The following is a 25,237-nucleotide window of genomic DNA, read 5'->3' as shown; positions in this document are numbered from 1 at the left end:
CTTTACTTCAGAGACTGTGGTTACTTATATTGAATATAATCGGAGAACAAGATTCGTTTTCAAAATAACCTGATAATTTCATTGTCACTAATAATAGTACAAACTTTTAATTCCAATTTAGTAAGATTAAAATTCAACTATATCAGTCCCCAAATTTGGTTACAAGTCTGGCACATTAGTCATTGTGCTACCAATTAAATCACTGAAGTGGTGATTGCAAAGTTAAATAGTTATTGAATAACCTTATAGATGAAAAGCATGCTCAAGGAGGTTTACAAACATATTAAACAGGAAAAACTGTGCCTACTGGGGCAGCTTAAATGCCACCACATCAGTTAATCAAAAATACTAAACCTATTAATACTCAACATTGCTGTGCCTTTCTTTGCTAAGCATCATCAAACATTTATTGCATTAAATATGTCTGAAAGTATAAATTACCAGTGTACTAGCAATCATTGCATCAATTTACTTCATTCCAATTGTAAACATGTGGAACCCAAAACTACAGAATTTTTTCCAAGAGCCTTTCAGAGCTTCACATCTGCACTAAATGTAGAAATTATGGACATCTGTATCTGAAAATGAGTATTCATAAAGTCGCCAAATTTAAAATAGTTGGACAATAACCATTAAGTTAAATAATTACATGGTAAATTAATACTTGCAGAACATAGCGCCGTGAGCAAGAACATTTAAACATATAATAAATCAAGAGAAATCAATGATTTTGCTCGTCATCTATACATACTACAACATTGCTTCCCCAAACCTAGGTCTTTCACCAATTTCTAACAAACTTACCAGTGCTGATTTAGTGAGAGGCTACAGAGAGAGACGTATGGGGACGTCATGTGAAGCAGCCTGAAAATAGTCAAAAAGCAATAAAAATGTAAACTGAAAGTTTTTAAGCATCAAATTGGACATACAATATGAGGGATATGGTCTATAAAAATGCCATGCCTGATAATTTTAATAAATGGAGTGTGATAAATGAAGGGTCAACATATGCACAGTATAGGAATGATTACTGGCATACTGTACTAGGATATTTAATCCAGGAATCTTCAATCTCAACAGGATAAAGCCAGATCACTGCAAGAATAAAACAATAAATATGCAGAGACATGACATTTTGGAGGACAGTCCAGCAACTTGCTTTCCTATGCCATATGAAAAATAATGAAAACAGACGAATGACTGTTAAATAATTTGTCGTAGAAAGCACAAATATAGATTAGAGAGAAGACTAATGAGCACTTCATCAACTGTTCTACTTACTCCCTTTTATGATCGATAGAGCTCAAAATGAGAATGTTATTTACCTAAAATTTTCAGTCTTGTGACTGCATAAAGTATGGTCCATTGCTGCAAGATGAGGATAGCAAAACAAAACCTTCCCAGATGAGTCACAAGTCATCTCAAAAATGCAGTAAATACTTATTAGCAAGTTATGGCAAAAACTCAACTCTGTTTGACAACCCTTTGAAAGTATTTGCATCTGTGCCTACAAAACCTCCATGATTGGAATCTTTCATCTCCACTATTCGTAGGCCTACCCATCCCTAAATTAGAATTCGGAGAGGGAAGAGAAAAATACATTATTTTAAGATGTACCACAACAGTCCTCATTACTTTACTTCTTATATGCAAGTATAGCGACATGATAGAAATTGGCACCAAACACTACACAGATGCTTCAAGTCAAGAAGATTAAAAAGCTTGCAGAAAAAATAGGCACAAGGTGCTGGAGTAAGTCAGCGGGTTAGGCAGCATCTTTGGAGAAAAAGGATGGTTGACGTTTTGGGTCGGGTCCCTTCTTCAGACTGAAAGTAGGGGGTGAGAAGTGAAGAGCTACAGGCGGGAAAAGACCAGGACCAATCAGGGCCAGCCATAAAGGTAGGGTGGTGCCCTGGTAAGCCCATTGTTGGCTAGGGAAGGTACGATCTCGAGAGGGATACAATATGGTGAACTGTGGAACTGGTTATTCACGGTTGCAATGGAGGAAAGCTTTGGTAGAAGTTACTTCAAATTAGAAAATTCAACGTTCATACTGCTGGGTTGTTAGCTACCCAAAAGAAATATGAGGTGCTGTTCCTCCCATCTGCATGAGGCCTCAATCTGGTAGTGGAGGAGGCCTAGCACAGAAAGGTCAGTATGGGAACGGGAAGGGGAGTTGAAATGGTTAGCAACCGTAGGCCTTGGTGGACCGACTGCAAGTGTTCAACGAAATGGTCGCTGAGTCTACGTTTAGTCTCGCCGATGTAGAAGAGCCCACAAAAGGAACACTGGATGTAGATGAGGTTAGAGGAGGAACATGTAAACCTCTGCCTCACCTGAAAAAAACAGTTGTGGTCCCTAGATAGAGTAGAGTGAGGAGGTGTACGGACCGGTGTTGCATCTCCTGCAGTTGCAGGGAAAAGTACCTGGGGAGGGGGTGGTTTGGGTGGGAAGGTATGAGTGAATCAATGTGTTGGAGGGAGTGGTTTCTACGGAAGGCGGAAAGGAATGGAGATGGGAAGATGTAATCAGTTGTGGGATGCCGTAAGAGATGACGGGAATGCTGGATGATATTATGCTGGATGCAGTGGTTGGTGGGCTGAAAGGTGAGGACCAGGGGTCCTTTTTGTTTCTGGGGGTGGGAGGGTGTGGGGGGAGGGAGCAAGGGGAGAACTATGTGACACAGAGGAGACGTGTGTGAGGGCCCCATCTATGACAGAAGGGGAGAACCTGTAAAATGAGGGCAGCTCGGATGTCCCAGTATGGAATACATCCAGTTGCGGTGGAGATGCTGAATTGAAAGTAGGCTTCAAGAATCAAGAGTGTTTTATTGCCATATGTTCCAGATAGAAAAATGAAATTCTTACTTGCAACAGCACAAGAGTATGTAAACATAATACACTGTAAACAATAAAACAGATAAAAAATCAGCGTGTGTGCTTGTAGGGAAAGTTAGTTCTCTGTCAGATGACTCCCAATCTATATTATCAGCCAGGTGGAAACCGCAAACAGCAGCCTGGTTTAATATTTTAATCAGCTGCCACTCTGTTCTCCTAAATCACAATTTAACAAAATGCAGATTAAACCAATGGGATTGATAACAGTCTATCAGCACTTAATGAAGTCTATTATAACAATATTCTCAAACGCACAGTACTGTGAAGGACAGAACAATTTTACCCTAGAACAGGTAGTCGAGATGGAAATCAACAGACTTTCATAACTGACCAAGATCCTCAAAAGCACACTGGAGTCAGAATATGTCTGGGCTACAATCATACTTGTCAAGATTTTATTCTTAAATTCAGATATTGACAATCTATTGCCACACATGAATAATTCCCATTCAGTGGTGGGGGAAAAAACCCATTATCTGTGAAATTACATTTCAATAATAACCCACATAACAGAAAAAAAAGAACTGTTGAAAGAGAATAAAAAAGGAACTGTTGAAAGAGAATATGAACTGGATTACTTGCAGCACTGTAAATATTACAACATTTCCTTTTAGCATTAGAATCTGGAAGACCAAGTTAAGCTAGAATTTTATTAAACTTGTTAAGCTAGAGGAATAAAATTCTAAGGTACATAAAAATGCTGGAGAAACTCAACGGGTGCAGCAGCATCTATGGAGTGAAGGAAATAGGAGCGAAGAAACCCGCTGAGTTTCTCCAGCATTTTTTTGTACCTTCGATTTTCCAGCATAAACATGGAATAAAATTCTAGTTTGTCAGAATCTATTCAAAAGCACCATTGATCTAGCGACTTCATTCTGTCCTTAAATCCTTGGTTCACAAGAAGAAACACTTCCCCAAATAACATGACTAGCAAAACACGGCTTTACCTTATGCTCATTCCATGAAATATTGTGAAAAAAATAGAGAAGGGAATTGGTGACAGAGCCACATGCAGTGATATCTCCTCTCACTTCATCCCGTCCTTGTTAGCCATCCTGACAGGAACATTCTGAACTCAGGACAAACCATTCTTTTCTAATTTGATAAGTGTCTTTAACAGGATCAGGTTGTGTACTATGTGCTTGGATTACGTGACCAGGAGAGGATTGAGCAGGTGTTGCCATTTTAATTGGATTCTTTATTAAGGACCTAGGGACTGAACAAAATAAACCTCAGTGTCAAGAGTCAAAGATATTAAGATCAAAGTCTGGAAAACCAGCAGACGAAAGAAAGGGTTATTAATGCTAAATGAACTGTGATGCAGGAGAATATGCACTTAGGAATTTCCCTGTCTGCCTGGTGAAAGGTATGAAGCGAAGTCATGACCAACACAATTAAAGAGTAGTGCAAACCAGAGCTTGAAGGCAAAGAAGCAGAGCTCAGTTGCTTTTGAAAAATGCATCAGAATATGTGGAGGAAATGCGGAGCATTAGCCAGGAGCAAACTGTAAGCAATGAAAGAGCATGCTGCAGTGTACAGAAACTGCCTGTGGCACTGTATGTATGCTGCATACCTTCAGAAAAGAGTCATATAGTGTGGAAACAGGCCCTTCAGCCCAATTTGTCCACACCAGCCAACATGTCCAGGTACACTAGTCTGTGTTTGGTCCATATTCCTCCAAACTTGTCCGATCATTGTACCAGTTTCTTAAACGTTGAGATAGTCCCTGTCTCAACTACCTCCTCTGGCAGTTCATTCCATACACCCACCACTCAATGTGAAAGTTACCACTCCGGTTTCTATTAAATCTTTTCCTCTTCACCTTAAACCCATGTCTGCTGGTCCTCGATTCCCCTGCTCTGGGCATGAAACTCTGTGCATCAACCAATCTATTCCTGTCATGATTTTATACACCTCTATAAGATCACCGCTCAGACTCCTGCACTCTAAGGAGCAGAGTCCCAGCTTACACAACCTGTCCCTATAGCTCAGACCCACGAATCCTGGCAACAGCCTCGTAAATCTTTTCTGTTCCCTTTCCAGCTTGACAACATCTTTCATATAACATGGTGCCAAGAACTGAATACAATACTCTAAATGCGGCCCCACCAACATCTTATACAACTGCAACATGGCCTCCCAACTTCTACACTCAATGCTCTGACTGATGAAGGCCAAAAGCCTTTTTGACCACCCTATCTACCTGCGACTCTACCATCAAGGAACCATGCACCTGCACTACTAGATCCCTCTGCTCCACAACACTCCACAGACCCCTCCCATTCACTGTGTAGGTCTTTCCCATATTAGACTTCCCAGAATGCAACACATTACATTTCTCTGTATCATTCCTCAGTCCACCTGGCCAACCAAGATCCCGCCGCTGTTTTTCACAACCATCTTCATTATCTGTAATACCACCCACTTTTGTATCACGTACAAATTTGCTAATTTTGCCTATTAATTATTCTTGCTAATCTTAATTTTCTATCCATTGGGAGCTATCTCTCCTTGGATCCCAATTTTAGTCATTTCTATACTTCAAGTAGTAAAGCAACTTTCGTATTGAAATTAATTTTCAGTTACTGGAAGATCGCCACATGTTAATTTATGATGGTTGCGAGGAGTGTAGGGCAGAGAAAGAACCTACTGAATAGATCTTTTAAGAGCCAGATGGGCAAAGGGCTGAATGACTTCCTGCTGTGCTGTAATAAAGTTGCTGGTTTCTCTCGTGAAGGGGTCCCGGGTTTTGGAGAAGTACCCTTAATTAGCTTCTGTGAATAAATGCAGATTGGCTGCTCAACACTAGTACACAGCAAGGATGCATTCTCAGCTCCCTACGATACTCCCTAAACACTCAGGACTGTGCAGCCAAATTCTGCCTTTACAAGTTTGCATTGCTGTGGGTCGGTTCGCATAAAGCGAAGAGATGGAGCACAGGAATAGTAACATGGTGCCGAGCAACTACCTCTCTTTCAATGTCAGCAAGACGAGGTGTGCACATGCCCCAATCAACATCAATATTTCCATGGTGGAGATGGTGGCGAGCTTCATGTTCTGGACCAACCACATTGAAGATGTGACGAAGGAAGTACACTACTTTCACAGTAGACTAAGGAGGCTTGGCAGATCTCCTGCGAATCTCCTACCAACTTTCCATCTGCCAGAAGATACAAAAACTTGGACGAAAAAAAAAGCATCAGCAGATTCAGGGATAGCTTCTCTATTTCTAAACTCCAACTGGTGGCTTGGGTGCTTTGGCTTGAAGTTGAAAGGCAATACTTACTGCTAATGGTGGCATGAAGTTGAAAGGCACTATTACTGCAAATGGTGGCTTGGTTGCTTTGGCTTGATGTTGAAAGGCACTACATACTGCAAAGGGTGGCTTGGGTGCATTGGCTTGAAGTTGAAAGGCACTATTTACTGCTAATGGTGGCATGAAGTTGAAAGGCACTATTACTGCAAATGGTGGCTTGGGTGCATTGGCTTGAAGTTGAAAGGCACTACTTAATGCAAATGGTGGCTTGGGTGTGGCTTGAAGTTGAAAGGCACTACTTACTGCAAATGGTGGCTTGGGATCTTTGACTTGAAGTTGAAAGGCACTACTTAGTGCAAATGGTGGCTTGAAGTTGAAAGGCTCTACTTACTGCAAATGGTGGCTTGGGTGTGGCTTGAAGTTGAAAGGCACCTCTTACTGCTGATGGTGGCTTGGGTGTGGTTTGAAGTTGAAAGCCACTACTTACTACAAATGGTGGCGTGGATGCATTGGCTTGAAGTTGAAAGCCACTACTTACTGCAAATGGTGGCTTGGGTGCATTGGCTTGAAGTTGAAAGGCACCACTTACTGCAAATGGTGGCATGAAGATGAAAGGCACTACTTACTGCAAATGGTGGCTTGGGCGCTTTGGCTTGAAGTTGAAAGGCACTACTTACTGCAAATGGTGGCTTGGGTGCTTTGGCTTGAAGTTAAAAGGCACTACTGTAAATGCACTTACTTCCTGTTTGCACTGTATATTGATTTTAGATAAAACGCTACCACTTACGGCTGTGATTTTTGGCCATCTTACTCAGTCCCCCTCCGCTGAGCAGGTGCAGAGAATTCTTTCCAGAGGGGGAGGGGTTATAAAACCGGGAAATGTGGGTGTGGCTCAGTCTCTGCAAGATGGAGGAGGGAGAGGTCATGACTCGCTGTCTTTAGTGGCTTTGCAACCTACTTCAAATGGTATGAAACTGCACTTGAATTTGGTGGCCTTGCACCCTGCTAGAAGTGGCAGAAAACTGCACTTGAATTTGGTGGCCTTATACCCTGCTTGAAATAGAATTTCAAGGATTAGCCGTGAGTCAACTACCAGCCCACCAGCCGTGAGTGAGTGAGTTGCCAGCACAACAGGCTTGATTGACTGAGACGCCAGCCCAAGAATCCATTTGGCGCACAATTTGCATACTAGCCCTCTGGAAACCAGTCCCTTCAGCCCACAACACCCATACAAGCACTCCAGAAAGCCCGCCCCCCCCCCCCCCCAAACTGGCCACCAATATTAGAATTGGTGGAGAGGTGGAATATTGCGTTGGATGACCAGCCCTCCTGTGTGATGCTGGGACCCAACGGGTCCCACTTAGTCTAGTATATTATAAAAGTATGATATTAGTTTTTGTGAATCAGCCTTAATATTCATTGCTTCTTCTAAAGGGTCTAAAAATAGTTTGAAATCTATGTGTATATTTCTTCATAAAGTCACATATCTGTATATATTTAAAATATTATCATTCAATTTAAATTTTGATTTTAATTGTTGAAATGATAATAATTTGCCCAATTCATACATATCTCCTACTTTCCTAAATCCCAGTCTATCCCATTGTTTAAATGTTTTGTCGATAATAGATGGTTTGAATGCAGGGTTGTTCAATAGTGGGGTTAGTACTGATAGATGATTTAATTTCAAGGATAATTTTATTTGTTTCCAAATTCTTATTCTATTGTGAATAATTGGGTTCTTATATGTTATACTATTCAATTTTATTGGTGAGAACAAGATCGTTCCTATATCGTACGGGAAACACTCCTCTTTCTCCATTCTTATCCACTCCGACTGGTGAGTGGAACTATCCAACCAGTACATTATGTTCTTAATATGCACTGCCCAGTAGTAATACGTAAAGTTAGGTAATGATAAACCCCCAACTTCTTTAGGTTTACACAAATGCTTTCGTTGAGTTCTGTGTGCTCTATAATCCCATATAAAATTAGTGATATTAGAATCTAGTTTTTTTGGAAAAAAATATATATTTTGGAATATATATCGGGATCGCTTGAAACAAATATATTATCCCGACTGGTTAATGGCACATTTTGTATGTGGATCCAGGGCCTACCCATGGTTACCAGGAATGCCGCCAGCAGACGGGGCAGCTTGTGAACAACTAAAAGGACCCCATCACTGTACAGGGTGTTGTTATGTTGCATATGTGGTGCCACACATGAGAAGCATGAACCAGTTACACCAGCACACGGGGATTTCCAAGCGAAGCCTAACGAAGGCTGAGCAATTTTTTATGATCCTGTTCCCATCCTATGGTAGTATGATAGTATCACGGGAACGAATTAAAATGGCCTCTGCTATAGAAACGCTTGCAAATGCCACTGCCGCCTCGTTGAGTGTAACCCCGGAAGAGATAGAAGGGGTAACAGCTGAGATGGTAGCTATGAGAACTGTAGTATTACAAAACAGGATGTCCTTAGATTTTATCCTAGCAGAAAAAGGAGGGACCTGCGATGGTCTTTCTTATGTACTCTGCGAGGACTGTAATTGTTATCAAATTGATAAAAAAGGAGGGAATGATAAGGCTGAATGCTGTTAAAATATAAAAAATATATTATGGATTCCTGGGCTAGGTTACAACTCATATTTCGTCTCAAAGCAGGCTTTTTCTCCAATTAGATTGATACAGAAAGACAAGCCCAGACTTCCCCAGGTTGCTGTGTATTAAGACAATGACTAACATCTTTGGAATGTGCTCAAGTGACTCTGTATTGAACTAGCCCAGGCTTGCCTCCGGTTAATGTATATTGAGACAATGACCGATGACTTTGAAATGCGTCTACCAATTGATGAGCAAGGAAGCCCAGGTTAGTCCCAGTGAGCGGTATTGAGACAATGACCGATGCCTTTGAGGTGTGCAATGACAGGATGCCTTTGATATGCGACTGCCTTGTACCAAATGACAGGATGCCTTTGATGCAACTGATGATTGACAAGAGTCACATCCTGTAGTAATGTGTATTTACTGTACCTCTGACCATGACTAATGTCTTTGGAATGTGCTTAGGTGACAAAAGAACAGTATAAAATACCATGTAATTCTGTGTTCAGGGAAGTGGAGTAAAGAGAGTCATGTGTCCATGTTGCTCACTTGGCTGGGGTTATCCTTGCCACTTCCATCGGCCGATAATTAGTAAAGTTTTGAATTGATCTACAATACCGTATTGCGAGTTGTCTGTTTATTTAAAAGTTAACCTTTTTCATCTTGAACTATATATTAGTTTCAGTTGCCACTGTCATCAATGTTTGGATATCTTTGCTGTACTTCAAAGAGAATATTCAGTTCATCTTAGCCACTATACGGTATTGGAATAGTTCACGTGCAAGTTTGATTCTCAATTAATATCAAAAACTTTAAAAAGCAACAATTCATGGACATGGTCATTACTGGATATTGCAACTGCTCATAAGTGATAGCAGAATTACGCCATTTGGCCCATCAAGTCTACTCTGCCATTCAATCATGGCTGATCTATCTTCCCCTCTTAACCCCATTCTCCTGCCTTCTCCCCATAACTCCTCACACACATACTAATCAAGAAGCTATCTATCTCTGCCATAAAAATATCCATTGTCTTGGCCACCAGTGTTTTGTGGCAATGAATTCAACAGATTCACCACCCTTCTGGAAACTAAACAGATGAAATCCAGTGGGATACAATGTTGTCCTGTTATAATGGTCCCAGTGTTAAATGAAATGATACTTAATGTCATTTAATTCAAATTTAATCAAATAATAAGTCCCTACATAAACATTTGGGTAAGGGGCCAGAGAGCAATTAGAATCCATTAAGCCATAGCTCACACTAATGCCTTTGGGCAGGAAAGGAATACACTGGCTAAATTTAAAACAAAAATTAATAAAAGGAAGTACTATGCCAGACTACACAAGATGCATAAAAGAAATAACAGGAAGCAGCACTAACAAAATTCAGAAGAACGATACCAAGCAGATTTGCAGATTTTTTTTTTAAATTATCAGGTTAGAACAATCTTAGCAACTTGTTGATTGATAAAAACTATTACAATACTGTAGCCAAAAGATCTTCAAAGTTCAAACCCTAGCCATGCCAAAAAATGGAAATCTAGTTTATGCAAACTCAGAAACAAGATCAGAATTTGTTGCCAAGCACTTTCAATACAAACAACCAAAGTTTTAAAATGTGGTAGAATGTAACGCTCTCCACTTGCCTGAATGAGTGCTGCAGCAACAACACCAACAAGATGAACAGCAACGTGGACAAAGTGGCCGCCTTGCATAGCATTCAAAGAAAAACTCAAATTCATTCTCATGAGAACTAGTGCAAAGTGGCTGCAGTATATATCATCTACAAAAATGTACTTCAGTAACTTGTCCAATGTACTCCATAGAATCTCCCAACCTCTACCACCAAGGATGGTGATCGCATGTGTATGGAAATGCCACCACCTACAAGTTCCCCTCCAAAACACACCTTATCCATATACAAAAAAAAAGCCTCTTTCATTGTAGCTGGATCAAAATCATGGAACCATCTACCCAACTACCCAACAGTAAAAGTGCTCTCACCAAAAGGAGTGATTAAACAACACAACTTAGTACCACCTTCTCGTAGGCAAAAATAAATGGTTTTCATTGCTAACGTCACCTAGATCACAAAAATGAATTGAATAAATTCACACATAGAAACAAAAAGACACGGTTAACAATTCCATTGCAACTGCACTAAGCGTTGCATAACATTAAATGCATAAATTCAAACTTAACAGCATAAAGTTAGACAATAGTCTAATGGACAATAGCCACACAATGGCGCAGCTGGGCAGCACAGTGGCGCAGCGGTAAAGCTGCCGCCTCACAACGTCAGAGACCCGGTTTCGATCCTGACTACGGGTGCAGTCTGTATGGAGTTTGTATGGATTGTTTAGAGTCTCTTGATAAGCACATTCCATTTGAATTAGGATCATCTTTTTGCACCTGGAGTTAGAGAGATGTGCTCTACATTATTAGTATGTTTTGGTTTTGAAAAGAAATGTTGACAAAACAAAGCCACAGCTACTAGCAGATACTTTTGTTCGATTAATATAAAGATTTGGCAATCTGCCAAGACCTCTTTAAAATCATGGAATTAGAAGAGGAAGAAAGAACTATGCCAGATGAACCACGTGGTGGTGAAGAAAGACCCAGACAACTTGAAGAAACAGATATTTCACTAGCTGCCTGTTTGAAAGAAACCGAGAAAGAGAGAAATGAATTATGGTTGCAGGTTACCAGATTAATTGATACACAGAAGAAACTATTGGAATCAGAACAGAACATGATCAAGGTGAAATCTAATATGAGCCAACTATGGAACCTCTACCAGGAGGTTGGCAAGAAACAGAATGTATTGCTATGTTCAGTGCTGTCTTGGGAAGAACGCAGAAGAAATACCCAGTGGGATGAAGACACGAAGAAGATATTCAATGGTTTCATGAAAAAGGCAGAGAAGTGGTTATCTGAAATTATGTCACAAGTTACGAGCTTAGTAGCTGGAAGTGCGAAGCAACAAGGTGCCAGAATGGAAGAAGAATTTAGACGATGAGATAATGTCTCCAATATATCTTCACGAGGATCAAGACATAAATCTGGTTGCTCAGCCAGTTCGGGGTCAAGGACTTCTGCTCAATTGGGAGCAAAGGCTGATTTTGATGCGCTCTCAATAAAACCGGATGCCATGAAGAAAAAACATGAGATGGCGCGACAGCAAGAAGAGAAAAAACATGAATTGGCGCGACAGCAAGATGAGATGACGCGACATCGAGAAGAGAGGACGCAAGAGATGGCGCGACAAAAAAATGAGATGGCGCAACAGCAAGAAGAGAGGACGCGAGAGATAACGCGACAGCAAGAAGAGATGATGCGATGTAAGGAACAACTGGAATTAGACACAAAGATGGCGATAGCCAAAGCCAAGAAGGACATACTGGAAAGTGAGGGCTCAAGATGCAGCTCGAGATCGTCGAGGACGATGAGCTCTGGACCAAGAAGAAAAATTGCTCTAAATGATTTAGCAGTTGGATCAATTCCACAGTCAAGGTCCACCGGATTTCTAGGCTTTGAAAACCCATTGTAACAGAGGATGATGGGTAAAACTGCATCTCAGCAAATGAGTGCTAGATCGAAACCAATTACTATTGGAGCGTCTGTGGATGCTCGAGACAAACCATTACCGGACCACACTTTTTCATGGCCTGGTGCACAGGCTCGAGCAAGCCAGTTTGAATCACAAAGGTCTGTTTATCAACAGGTGGAGCCAAGACAGAGTAATCAGGATGGATTATTGGCACTGTTGTATAGGCAAACTGAATTCAACGAGATTATAGCTCAACAAAATACCTCTCTCATTCAACCACCAGTAGAAATTCCTACGTCTGGTGGAGATCCTTTGCAGTATGAAACTTTCGTAAGAGCACCAGCGGAGGTGTTAGAGACAAAAGTTAAGGATGAAAAAGAGAGCCTACGATTTCTGGTGAATCGAAGGCTACCAGACCTAGTGGAATTCTTGGACAAGGAAGTACGGAACATGTTAGACGCAAACTACGGGAATATTAAAGATTACAAACTGATGGCAACTAACAAAGGTTCTACCTTTTCCAAAACTGAAGAAAGATCTGAACCTAAGAGAAGTAGTTTTGCTATCACGACCATATGTGTGGAAAAGACAGATGAAAGAAAAAGAAAGGTGTCTACTAGCAAGAAAATAGTATTTTGTTTGTATGTGATGAAGTTGGTCACACCATAAGATGGTGTCGAAGATTCAAGATGAAAGAATATGAAGACAAGATGGATTTCTTGAAAGAGAAGGGAATCTGTTTTGGATGTTTGAAAAGAGGACATATGGTGAGAGACTGTAAGAGTCCTATAATTTGTTATCAGTGCAAACAATATCACCCTGAAGCACTTCTCATTGAAGAAGAGCTACCAGAGCATTGGGAAGAAGAAGAACTAGAACAAACGGATAATGAGTTACCAGAGCAAATAGAAGAGGATGAACCGGAACAAACAGAACAGGTCGAGAAGCCAATTACTAGAAATGCTATCACCTCGCTTCAAGTAACTGCTCATATTGCGGCCGGGGTTGAAGCTTGTAATTTTTCTATCTTACCAGTACAGGTAAGGAACAGCAAGACGAATAGTGTTGCAAACATATGCTTTTCTGGATCACAGAAGTTCGACTACCTTTTGCACAGAAAGCCTGACAAGAAGGCTAAATATCAGAGAAGAGACTAAGATTCGATTACATGGAAACATTACATACCATGACTAAAGATAAAGAGAGCATGAGTCATTGCATTACAAGTAAGGAGGTATCCAGTTTGGACAAAGATAATTTCATACCGATATCTGAAGTGTTTACGCATGGAACTATGCCTGTTGGTCGTCAAAATATATCAAGACATGAAGTATTAAAGCAATGGTCTTACCTGAAGAATGTCAAGATATCTGAAATAGATTCTAGTGTTGATCTACTTATCGGAATGAATGTTTTGAAGGCTTTGGAACCTATACAGATTGTTAGGAGCCAAGGTGAAGAACCGTATGCTACGAAAACCCGACTTGAAAAGGAACCACGAAATCGGAAATCAGAAGAACTGTCCTGCCATTGCTGTTAATCAAATGACTACTGATGAATTAGAAAAGCCGGTGAAAAGCTATTTTTTCCTCGTTAGTATCGCCTGTCACACGGTAGACCGGGGTTTAATTTCCCAATGAGGAGCCACAGGGTTTTATTCCGACCTTTTGCTTTTGATATATGTTAAGGCTTTATGGCCACTTTTTTAATGTTTATTAGTAATTGCCTCGTAATATACTTAGAACAATTAGGGGCCATTATGAAGTGGCCATTTGGCCTGTTTTGCATGTCATTAATGATGGCATGTGCCTTTAAATTTTAGACTGCCCGTTATCTTGTGGGTGGGATTTATGACGTGTTTTTGGGCGTGTTTGGAGCTTAGATGCTTGCGCAGAGGTTTAGTTTTTAGTTTAGTTTGGAAAGCCGATGGGGAAGGTTAACCCTTCTACCATGCGGAATCATTATCAGTGTTACGGAGACATGAGGAGTTTACTAATGTCTAAAGTAATGCTGGAGTTCGAAAAAGATTGTAGTAACGAGTCGGAAGAAACTTGGATGTATCAACAATAAAGCATTTATTCATCAAAAGACTGTGTTTTTAAGCCATATCTGAGAAGAAGCTCTGAAGGTCTCTGTGAGTGAGCTTGCACGCGTTTAGAAGACACCCCCTTTCAACCATTCTCATCCAAATAGCGACTAGGGTGCTAATTACCTGAAAGATATGAAAATCTGCCACTACATACAAAATCATAATATTATGATATTTTGAATTGTATGTATATGGGAAAAGTTTGGAGTCATCTAAAAAATAGTCGATTCTTGAATAAGTTTTATGTACTGATGAGTAAAATAAATATTCTCGTCCAGTAAGTTTTTCTATTCTCCAGACATCTTCAATATTGGTAGTATTAATATATGAAATTAATAATTCACTTGCCATGGATTTTATTTTCTATTTTTAAAAACTAAAAAATGGTAAATTCTTGAGTGGCCAAGTCAATTACCCGATCTGAACCCAATTGAGCATGCCTTTTATATGCTGTAGAGAAAACTGAAGGGGACTAGCCCCCAAAACAAGCATATGCTAAAGATGGCTGCAATATAGGCCTGGCAGAGCATCACCACAGAAGACACCCAGCAACTGGTGATGTCCATGATTCGCAGACTTCAAGCAGTCATTGCATGCAAAGGATATCCAAAAAAAATACTAAATATGACCATTTTCATTTACAGTACATGAAATTGCAGTGTCTCAAATATTATGATGCTCTGAAATGGGGGGGATTATGTGTAAACACTGCTGTGATTTCTACCTGGTGAAACCAAGATGCATAAAAATCGCCTTTATTGAAATCTGACAATGTGCACTTTAACCACATGTGATTTTGTCCTATTACAAATCTAAAATTGTGGAGTACAGAGGCAAATAAATAAATAATGGGTTTGTCCCAAACATTATGGAGGACACTGTATAAACAACTCTGCTCATCATTTGCCAATTTCAGAAGTTCAATTTTCAACAGTTAATGAAAAACACTAAAAGCAAGTCAAACCATTCTCACCTTTAAAAACATTCGGAAGTGCTCGCAAAATTTAAAAAAATCACCTTCACATTTATGAATCTAACTGCTTTGTTCAGATCGTAACTCCAAAAATCAAATATTTACTGAACTTTTTAATAAGATTAAATGTTAAAAGTAACAAAGATTTTCCTATTTAGTCCTTTAAAGGAATCAAGTGGTAAAACCAAAAATCAGTGTTGATACTATTTTTAAAACTACCTCATTTAATTTTCTGCACCCAGGTTTCTCTCTACCAAATGAGGCGATAATATTAGGGGTACAGTGCGTCCTAATCTTTTCCGGGAAGCCTAACATTTGGTAAGATTAGACATCTTAAATCACATGAGGGCCTTCCATGCATTTGTTGTTCCACTGTTTTAATAAATCAAGGATTAAAAGAGTCAGTCAGAGACAGACAGCACAGAAACTGGCCCTTCAGCCCAACGTATCCATGCTGAACAAGATGCCCCATCCAACCTACTCCCATTTCCCTATGTTTTCCCTGGATCCCACTAAATTTGTAATTATTCTACCTGTTTGGAAGGTAGTCACATGCACGAAAATCTGGATGGAAATTCAAAATTTAATATGCAATTGCCTTAATTTATCTCCAATGAAGCCTAAAATTATATTTGAGAATATGCAAACATGGATTGTTTACCAACATTGTTACCAACTTCACAAATAAATGTGTGGAGGAGTGTGTTCCCACCAAGACCATCCAAATGTGTCCTTCGTCTTCTTCATTCTTGGAGCTACACTTTTCCAAGCCACCGCATAATGCAGCCTCTGGCACATGGGTTGAAGACCTTGAGATCTACTGGTTTGCAAGGCTCTGGGAGGAAGGGGAGGTAAGTAAGTAGGTATGTTGCAAAGCCTACCTGAAGCGTCTTTGAAAATCTGCTGCTGAGGGTGTGCGCGATTTTGGCGCCGTTTAGAGGGGGCGGGTTTAAAACGCGATTTTCTCTAGGCTGTTCAAATCGAAGATGTTCAGCCTAGTTAATTATTAACGAAAAATCGCTGGAAGACCCCGTCGCAAAAGCTATTATTAGTTTTAAAGGCCTCGTAAAATAGTTATAGTAGTTTAAAAATCAATCTCTAAACCCGTGACCGCCAGCAACCGCAGAGTCTCATAAAGCAAACAGCTGAAGTTAGGCTGTATATATTTACATTAAAAAGGGCTTCTAAAGAACCCTTTATACAAAGTTTAATATTGCGAGTAGCTCAATTTGGGCCCATTATATCGCGCAGTATTTTTCTGGGCATTTGGGGCACAAATCTACCGCAATGTGAACGTTCTAAACCAGCGCGTTCCACAGGGACCCACTAGAAAGCTGATTTAAATGGGCATTTATTTACAGCAATTGAACACTAAATTCCTTCCATTTGGCCTATAAATTAATGTAAATGAGATTTAAAAATCATGTTTTATTGTGAATTATTTGTGAATATTATTTGGACATTTAGGCTATTTAAAAATGTTAATCATTTATTAAGAAATGGATAGATGTTTAGATCTAGTAATTGAAGTCTGAAATTAGCTACAATTAGGTAACTAACTAATTATATGCTTTAATTTCAGGTCATCCAAGTAAGATTATTTTATATTTGTTTCAGAATGCTTCAATCTATGATAACTGAAAATTTCATTCAGTTTTCTTAATTTTTAAGAAAGTTATGGGCTTTTGACTGTTCAAGATCACAGCTTTTTTGTTATGTCCATAGAAAATCAATAGGGAACAAGATGCTCATTTCCGAGTATGAAAATGGCCATAACTTTTTAAATACTTGAGATATGAAAGTGAATTAGGTGTCAAATTAAACTTATTTTTATGCTTTATCTGATGGGATAAATTACAGACTTGATTTTTAAAATCTCAAAATTTTGTAACATTGCTAAAGTAAGTGCTCCATAGTTTGGGTTGCCTCCCCACAGTCACATTTGTTTGGTCCATCGTTGTTGTACCCCCACTTCTGCATGAGGGCTTTGCACCGTCCGACCCGTGTTCTGGGGCGATTGAGGCAGAGCCAGACTGGTCATGTTTCTTTCGCTCCCAATGGAAGGGACTCCTCAGGGTATAGTGTCAGTGTGTGGGGTTTTAATTGTAGGTGTGTCACCCAAGCATCTATCCTTCAGGTGCGGGAGCTATCATTCAGGGGTTGAACTGCATGTAGGAAGCTATTTCTGGATTTTAACCTCTTTGGTGCCTGGACGTGTTGGGACATTGGATGACGAGGGTCATCCTCCTGCTTGGTGCGTTCCACTTTTGAGAATACTGCTCTTCTGATTGGAGGGGTGCAATACCACATAGCAGGTACAGGTTGTCAACTCATGTGGGTTTGAGGCAACCAGAGATGGTTCTGCATACTGTACAAAAGGAACTGTACAAAAGGGACGGATTGCATCTTAACAGGTGGGGGACCAGCATTCTGGCAGGCAGGTTTGCCACTGCTACACGGGTGGTTTTAAACTGAATAAGGGGGGTGGGGTGTCGAATGGGATAGTTGAGGATGGAGTTAAAGGGAAAGGGTTTCTTAAATGTGTGAGCATAGAGACAGAGGGGTGTAAAATGAGGGTAGAAGCAATAGGTAGCAAGGTGAAAAGTAAAAGTGGCAGGCAGACAAATCCAGGGCAAAAATCAAAAAGGGCCACTTTTCAACATAATTGTATAAGGGGTAAGAGTGTTGTAAAAACAAGCCTGAAGGCTTTGTGTCTCAATGCAAGGAGCATTCGTAATAAGGTGGATGAGTTGAATGTGCAGATAGCTATTAATGACTATGATATAGTTGGGATCACGGAGACATGGCTCCAGGGTGACCAGGGCTGGGAGCTGAACATCCAGGGATATTCAATATTCAGGAGGGATAGACAGAAAGGGAAAGGAGGTGGGGTAGCGTTGCTGGTTAGAGAGCAGATTAACGCAATAGAAAGGAAGGACATTAGCTTGGAGGATGTGGAATTGATATGGGTAGAGCTGCGAAACACTAAGGGGCAGAAAACGCTAGTGAGAGTTGTGTACAGGCCACCTAACAGTAGCAGTGGAGTTGGGGATGGCATCAAACAGGAAATTAGAAAAGCGTGCAACAAAGGTAAAACAGTTATAATGGGTGACTTCAATCTACATATAGATTGGGTGAATCAAATTGGCAAGGGTGCTGAGGAAGAGGATTTCTTGGAATATATGCAGGATAGGTTTCTAAACCAACATGTAGAGGAACCAACGAGAGAGCAGGCTATTCTAGATTGGGTATTGAGTAATGAGGAAGGGTTAGTTAGCAGTCTTGTTGTGCATGGCCCCTTGGGCAAGAGTGACCATAATATGGTTGAGTTCTTCATTAGGATGGAGAGTGACATTGTTAATTCAGAAACAAGGGTCCTGAACTTAAAGAAAGGCAACTTTGAGAGTATGAGACGTGAATTGGCCAAGATAGACTGGTAATTGATTCTTAATGGGTTGACGGTGGATATGCAATTGAAGGCATTTAAAGACTGCATGGATGAACTACAACAATTGTTCATCCCAGTTTGGCAAAAAAATAAATCAGGGAAGGTAGTGCATCCGTGGATAACAAGGGAAATCAGGGATAGTATCAAAACAAAAGATGAAGCGTACAAATTAGCCAGAAAATGCAGCCTACAAGAGGACTGGGAGAAATTCAAAGTCCAGCAGAGGAGGACAAAGAGCTTAATTAGGAACGGGAAAATAGATTATGAAAGAAAACTGGCAGGGAACATAAAAGCATTAAACAACCGCTTCCCATCTTAGAAATAATTTAGAAATAATTTTATTGCCACACAACCAAGGTCGGTGGTATTTGGGTTGCCAGCAGCGGTACAATAATAAAGAACACAACCACATTAAAATTTTACACAAACATCCACCACAGCATTCATCACTGTGGTGGAAGGCACAGAGCTTGGCCAGTCCTCCTCCATTTCCCCCCGTGGTCGGGACCACCACCCTCCACAGCCGTTGCTGCGGGCGTCCAGATGGTAAGGGACAAAGTCAAAGTCAAGGTGAGTCCAGGATCGGCTCTTCTCAACCAGAGACCGCGGCTTCAGGCTGGTGTAGGCCGCAGGCCGGCGGTCAAAGTTTTAAAGTACCTGCCGTGCCGCAGCCGGAAGCACCGCAGTCTGCAGGGCCGGCGGTCGAAGCTCCCCTCCAGGGGAGATGATAAGTCCATACCACGCCCGCGGTAGAAGACGGCCGCGGGCCGGCGGTGGAAGCTTCTTCTTCCACCCGGGTCCCCAACGTGAGATCCCGGGCTGTAGACGCCGCACCAGCTGGAGTTCTGCAGACTGCGGCTTCAGGCTGCCGGCTGCCGCGGGCCAGCGTAACGGAGCGCTCCCCTCCAGCGAGGGCTCACCCGCTCCGCGCCGAGAGTCCACGCTGCGCCCGCCGCTGAAGCTCCGGGCGCGTCTCCGGGAAAGTCGGCGCCGATCCTTGCTGTTAGGCCACGGGGGAGGCGACCTGAAAAAGTCGCCTCTCCATGGAAGAGGCGGCCAAAACGGTTTCCCCCTTACCCCCCCCACACCACCCCCCACACTTAACACACAAAGAAACATTAAAAACACACTTTTAAACATACTAAAAAAATTTAAAAAGTTGAAAAAAGACGGACACGCTGCCGACAGGCGCTGCCAATCAGCAAGTACCGCTTTTTGGTACCATTCCAGCACTGTGAATACATACAAAAATAGGCATGACAACCCAAGCCGTAAGCAGTCTATTGAGAATCTGTAGAACATATATTAATTTTATCATGCAACAGCTGATCTCTCAAGCCACAGGCTGAACCAGCAAGTTACCAGCAAATCGGGAATCAAACTGCATAGGCCAATTCCACAGCTGGAACCTAAAGCGACTCTTGATGACTATTTTAAGACCCGACTCATAAAGCAAATTGGAGGAAGACATAAAAGACCATTCCTCATGCTTGTAGCGAGAATGTATCTTTCGCCACTGTTATGCCACACATTTTTGCAACCTTTAATTAGCATGAAAACAATATCTATATTCGGTGTTGCATTAAATCAGAATTTCATAAATACTGCGTGGTCCAACACCTATTCTGTGTTGTCATTGATCTGTACTTAATGATACTCCAGTGGCAAATTAGATTATGTACCTTTTACAGGATCTTTTCCTAATTTACTGGATAGGAGAGAACATTTCTATTCTATTCTATTCTAAATTGCATTCTATAACAATTCCTCAATTAGCTTGAGACTGAGTGGATTTTAGCCAAATACAGCATCAAAATATAATCCAGACAATACATCATGTGTTTTTGAACTCTGAGTAGTCCTTTGAATGATTATTGTTATCATACTGTTTAAATTGCCTCATCATAACAATGCCTTCAAATATCTCTGATGATCATTGTACATGGAAAACCCTATGAAATCAGTTTGATCACCCTTCTTTCATAATGAACAGGCCACACCTGCCATCATTTCGAGTCTGCCCTGAACGGCAACTCTGGCCCGGTTCCGATAATTCTCACATGTCCCAAGACAACTCTTGCCATAATTCTGACCTTGCCTTGAAAGATATTTCCCCATATCTCCGAGCCTGTCTCGAAAGCAACCTGGCTAAAATACTGGACCTGGCTCAACACTCTTCTGGCCAAATTCCAACCTTCTTGGAATACTAGTATTGTCCAGTTTACCTGGTTAAAATGCCTCTGAGTAGATGACAATGTCTCATCATTTGTGTATTGCACAACCAATTGTAAATCTTACCAACTTGTTCGTGGTCACTAGGTTGTAGAGTAACTCTGGTCAGCTTTAATGCTGCTACCAGCTTCAGTGAACCGTTTCCTGCCGATGAAGCCGTGGGGTGCGTTTTCCCCTAACTATGAATCCTTACTCGTCATTGGCCTAATTAGTCCAACAGTTTATGCTTCGTCCTTTAGGTCTTACCTGAATAGAAGATTCGGCCGGTGGCTCTAACGTCCCGATAGCGGTGTTCACTGCATTATGTTGGGATGGCAACCTTGCTGCCAGGAATCGTACCTCTGACATGCACCCTTCATCCCTTGAGGTATGCTCCACACTATACCCTCAGCCTCGGCATCAGATTTACACTGACCTGGCATGTTCTCCTCTTCCATACGGGAGACATTAAGCAGCCCTACTACAAGGCGCTGCTGGTGCAGCCTCTCCAAAAGGCCCACCCTTCAGGGTCAGAAAATGCCCCGGTAAGCTCACCTCCTCCATGAGGGAGACATCATACAGGTGCAACAGACATCAGACATCTACAGGTGCTGCTGCCATACATTAAGCAGCCCTATACAAGGCACTGCTGGCACGGCCTAGAGCAATAGGCCGGCACTGCCATAGACTCGGCATCCCCATTATGCAGCCGTTACAAGGCCCTGCTGGCACGGGCTCTCCCATCTGCCCAACACTGCCATAGACTCAGCATCCCCTTTAAGCAGCCCTGCTGCTGGTGCGGTCTTTCCCATAGTCCCCCACTGACACAACTCCTGATGTTAGGATGTATGCAGCTTGAGCCTCCTCTCAATAGGGCTCCATCCTGGTCAATCTCCACATTTTCCATTTTACCGGAAGGGAACCCTCCCGGCACCAGGACTGACCACTTGGGTCGGTTTACCCCATATCTTGGGGACCTCTTCGGTCTGGGCACCGCATTGCTGGTGGAATTCCCCTCCCCCGGGAATCCCAGCACCCATATATATATATATATTACCGGAGGGAAAGCCCCTACCGGCAGCAGGGCTGACCGTTCCGGTCCGTTTAACCCCTTACCTGGGGACCCCTGCGGTCTGAAAGCCGCATAATCACTGGATTCCCCTACCCAGGAACCCCAGCCTCTATATGTATATCCGGCATGTATATATATGCCCCCCCCCCCCGACTCCCGGTCTACTGGAGGTCCCCTCCACGGGAACCCCAGGATTATCATTCATATCGGAGGGAAAATCCCTCCCGACTCCTGGTCTACTGGAGGTCCCCTCCCCGGGAAACCCCAGTATTCATATTCATATCGGGGGGAAGCCCTCCCGGCCTACTATAAGTCCCCTTCCTCGGGACACCCCCGCATAAATCTTTATTGTCGGAGGGAAAACCCCCTCCCGGCACCTGGCCTACTGGAGGTCCCCTCCCTGGGAACCCCAGCGTTTATGTGCCTATCGGAGGGAACCATCCCGGCACCCGGAGCGCCTGGACGCCACTGACCCCCGTCAGCGACCGTCTTCCGCGACACCCAACAACCCAGCTACCCGCGGCAAGAACCGGGGTTTCCCCACAGCCCATAGCTGGTTCCCTCGTCGGGCCTCGCGAATCCTCCAGCAGGAAGCCTCTGGAACAAGAGGTTCCTGCAAGGAATAAAACAGGTAAGAAAGAAGCTTACCTGAAGTTTAAACTTACCGCGTTGGAGGAGCTCCTGCTCCCTAACCGGTCGCCTGCACCAATGCATCTGACGTAATGACGCACGTGTGGCTGAACGGGCTTCTTCACGTAGTCACTCACGTGACTCCGAAGTAAAATAGGAATTTGTGGGGCAACCTTTTCACACAAAGGTTGGTGGGTGTATGGAACGAGCTGCCAGAGAAAGTAGTTGAGACAGGAATTATTCCAAAGTTTAAGAAACAGTTAGACAGGTACACGGATAGGACAGATTTGGAGGGATATGGACCAAACTCAGGCAGGTAGGACTAGTATAGCTGGGACACGTTGGCAAATGTGGCCGTTAGGCAGAAGTGCCTGTTTCCATGCTCTATGACACCATGAATTTGCCCAAATATTACTGCTAACTTGCCGTTTCTATGCAAGTGCAGATTTTCCCCCCAACATTACTGCATTATTCCTGTTGCATACACTTCTAATTTGATGTTTTAGACTCCATCTAACATTTCCAATTGCTCAAAGGCTTGTGAACAACACTCAATGTTCTACCTCTTGGATTTTTTCACTCTTTTGCCTTTATTCCATTCCTTATCATGGATATCCCTCCTTTTCCACTTTGCCAATCATTGCAGATGTATCCTGGAATATTTAATTCACAACTTTGGTCACTTTGCAACCCAGATTTCTAATGACTACCAATTCATATCCATTTATTTCCATTTGTTCAATTGAATCAGTTGCATTGTAATGCATCCAGCACACATTCAGAAAAGCACCTTCAGGTTTGTCTTCATACCACTGCCTATGTATGTGCTTATATACATCAATCAGGTCTCTTCTCAGCCTCCGACGTTCCAAAAGAAAACAAACTAACCTTGTTCAACCAATACATGCTACAATGACTTTCATATTAGATTCCTTTGCTAAAACTCAGTTCCGAGTGGATAAAGACCAGAATTTAACGTGTAGAATTAAAAAATATAAACACCAACTATATGTAAAGATGTCATCTTACAGGGAGAAAATCATGCAAACATTTTTGCTTGAGGCACATTTAGTAACTTAGGAAGAACAATTACTTTACTATTATTTCAAAAAAGAAAAATTTTGCAACCTCCAACATCATCTTCAGTCTAAAATATTAGAAACTATAGAAAAAAAAATGTATTTCCTAAATGAGAGATGATTTATTTGTCAAAGAGATTTGCACACATTTTCCTACTCAAAATAAACTGTATATTGCATCCTGGTGCAGTTTCTATATAATTCTGTAGTTATTCCAGCTTCGACAAAAATCAACCAGCATATTCTATCTCTATTCCAAACAGTGATAATATTAAACAGTTTATTCCACGTATTTATTCAGAACATATTTAATCCTATGAAATGATAATGAATGGGGAAATGAATGCAGCAGAATGCTGAGTGAACCATGAAATATGAGATACTTCACCTGGCAAAATAACCTGGCCTTCTCTCTTTTCTCAACTCTTTAGTTTCCATGGTTAGATATAATAATGCCGATTTTAATCTTCTTCCGTGCTACGTCGCTAAGTCACGTTAGTTTCCAGGTTTCTTGTCATCCACGTAGAAAATTCCTGTAATGACAATCTCTCGTGAGTCAATTCACAAACATAATGAGGAGGACTTATTGTTTACGCGAGTGGCTGCAGAATGGTGGACTCAGCCTGGTTCAGCACGGCACAACCCTCCCCATCTTCCAAAGCATCTACATGAGGCTCTGCCTCACCAAGGTATCATCTATCATCAAAGGTAGCCATTATTCAGATCATGCCCTCTTCTTGCTGCTACCATCTGCCAGGTGATACAGAACCCTGAAGTCACACACTACCTACTTTTCCTATATTAATCAGGTTCTTGCACCAACACGCACAACCCTAATTCTACATTGACAACAGAACTCTAAGGACCACATTTTCCACTACCATGGACCTAAAATTATTCCAATTAAGTTTTGCACTTTTGCTTTTTATCTTGTTCCTTTGCAGTTTTTGTTTCCTTTTACTACCAGACAGAAGTTTATGTATAGACCCACTGACTCCCACAACTATCTTAACTACACTTCTTGGCACCCTGCTTCCTGCAAAGTCTATCCTCTACTCCCAATTCCCCCGTCTACGCCGCATCTGCGCCCAAGATGAGGTGTTCCGTACCACCAATTCTTAAGGGAACGGGTGTTCCCCTCTTCCATTATAGATGGGGCCCTCACACGCATCTACTCGGTACCCCGCAGCTCCACCCTTAATCCCCGTCGTCGCAACAGGCACAGACCCCCTAGTCTTTACTTTTCAACCGTCGCATATAACACATAATCCTCCAACATTTTCGCCACCTCCAACGAGATCCCACCATTATTCACATCTCCCCATCTCCTCCCCTTTCTGCCATCCGCAGAGACCGTTCCCTCTGCAATTCCCTGGTTAACTCATCCCTTCCCACCCAAACCACCTCCTCCCCAGGTACC

At 41.9% G+C, this 25,237-nt stretch overlaps 1 protein-coding gene and 1 long non-coding RNA gene across 2 annotated transcripts in view; one reads left to right on the top strand and one right to left on the bottom strand.

Annotated features, from left to right (window-relative positions):
* The window catches only part of LOC116973292 (nuclear receptor coactivator 7-like), a 71,372-nt gene extending 47,060 nt beyond the window's left edge, over positions 1-24,312 (bottom strand). The window contains exons 1-2 of the mRNA XM_033021211.1: positions 24,206-24,312; positions 805-864 (exon numbers count right to left, since the gene is read on the bottom strand). Of these exons, the coding sequence (XP_032877102.1) occupies positions 805-864; positions 24,206-24,255 (110 nt within the window). The 5' untranslated portion in view covers positions 24,256-24,312. The remainder of the gene's footprint in view (positions 1-804; positions 865-24,205) is intronic.
* Positions 9,111-12,500, top strand: LOC116973294. The gene is made up of 3 exons (XR_004412033.1): positions 9,111-9,280; positions 10,776-10,777; positions 12,490-12,500. It is a non-coding gene; the product is annotated as an uncharacterized LOC116973294 (long non-coding RNA).
* Positions 24,313-25,237: the final 925 nt, after the last annotated feature.

The sequence above is a fragment of the Amblyraja radiata genome, chromosome 5 (genome assembly GCF_010909765.2).
Source record: "Amblyraja radiata isolate CabotCenter1 chromosome 5, sAmbRad1.1.pri, whole genome shotgun sequence".
In the NCBI taxonomy this organism is placed as follows: domain Eukaryota; kingdom Metazoa; phylum Chordata; class Chondrichthyes; order Rajiformes; family Rajidae; genus Amblyraja; species Amblyraja radiata.
Note: the sequence above shows the minus strand (reverse complement) of the source record. Positions and strands in the feature narration are given on the sequence as shown.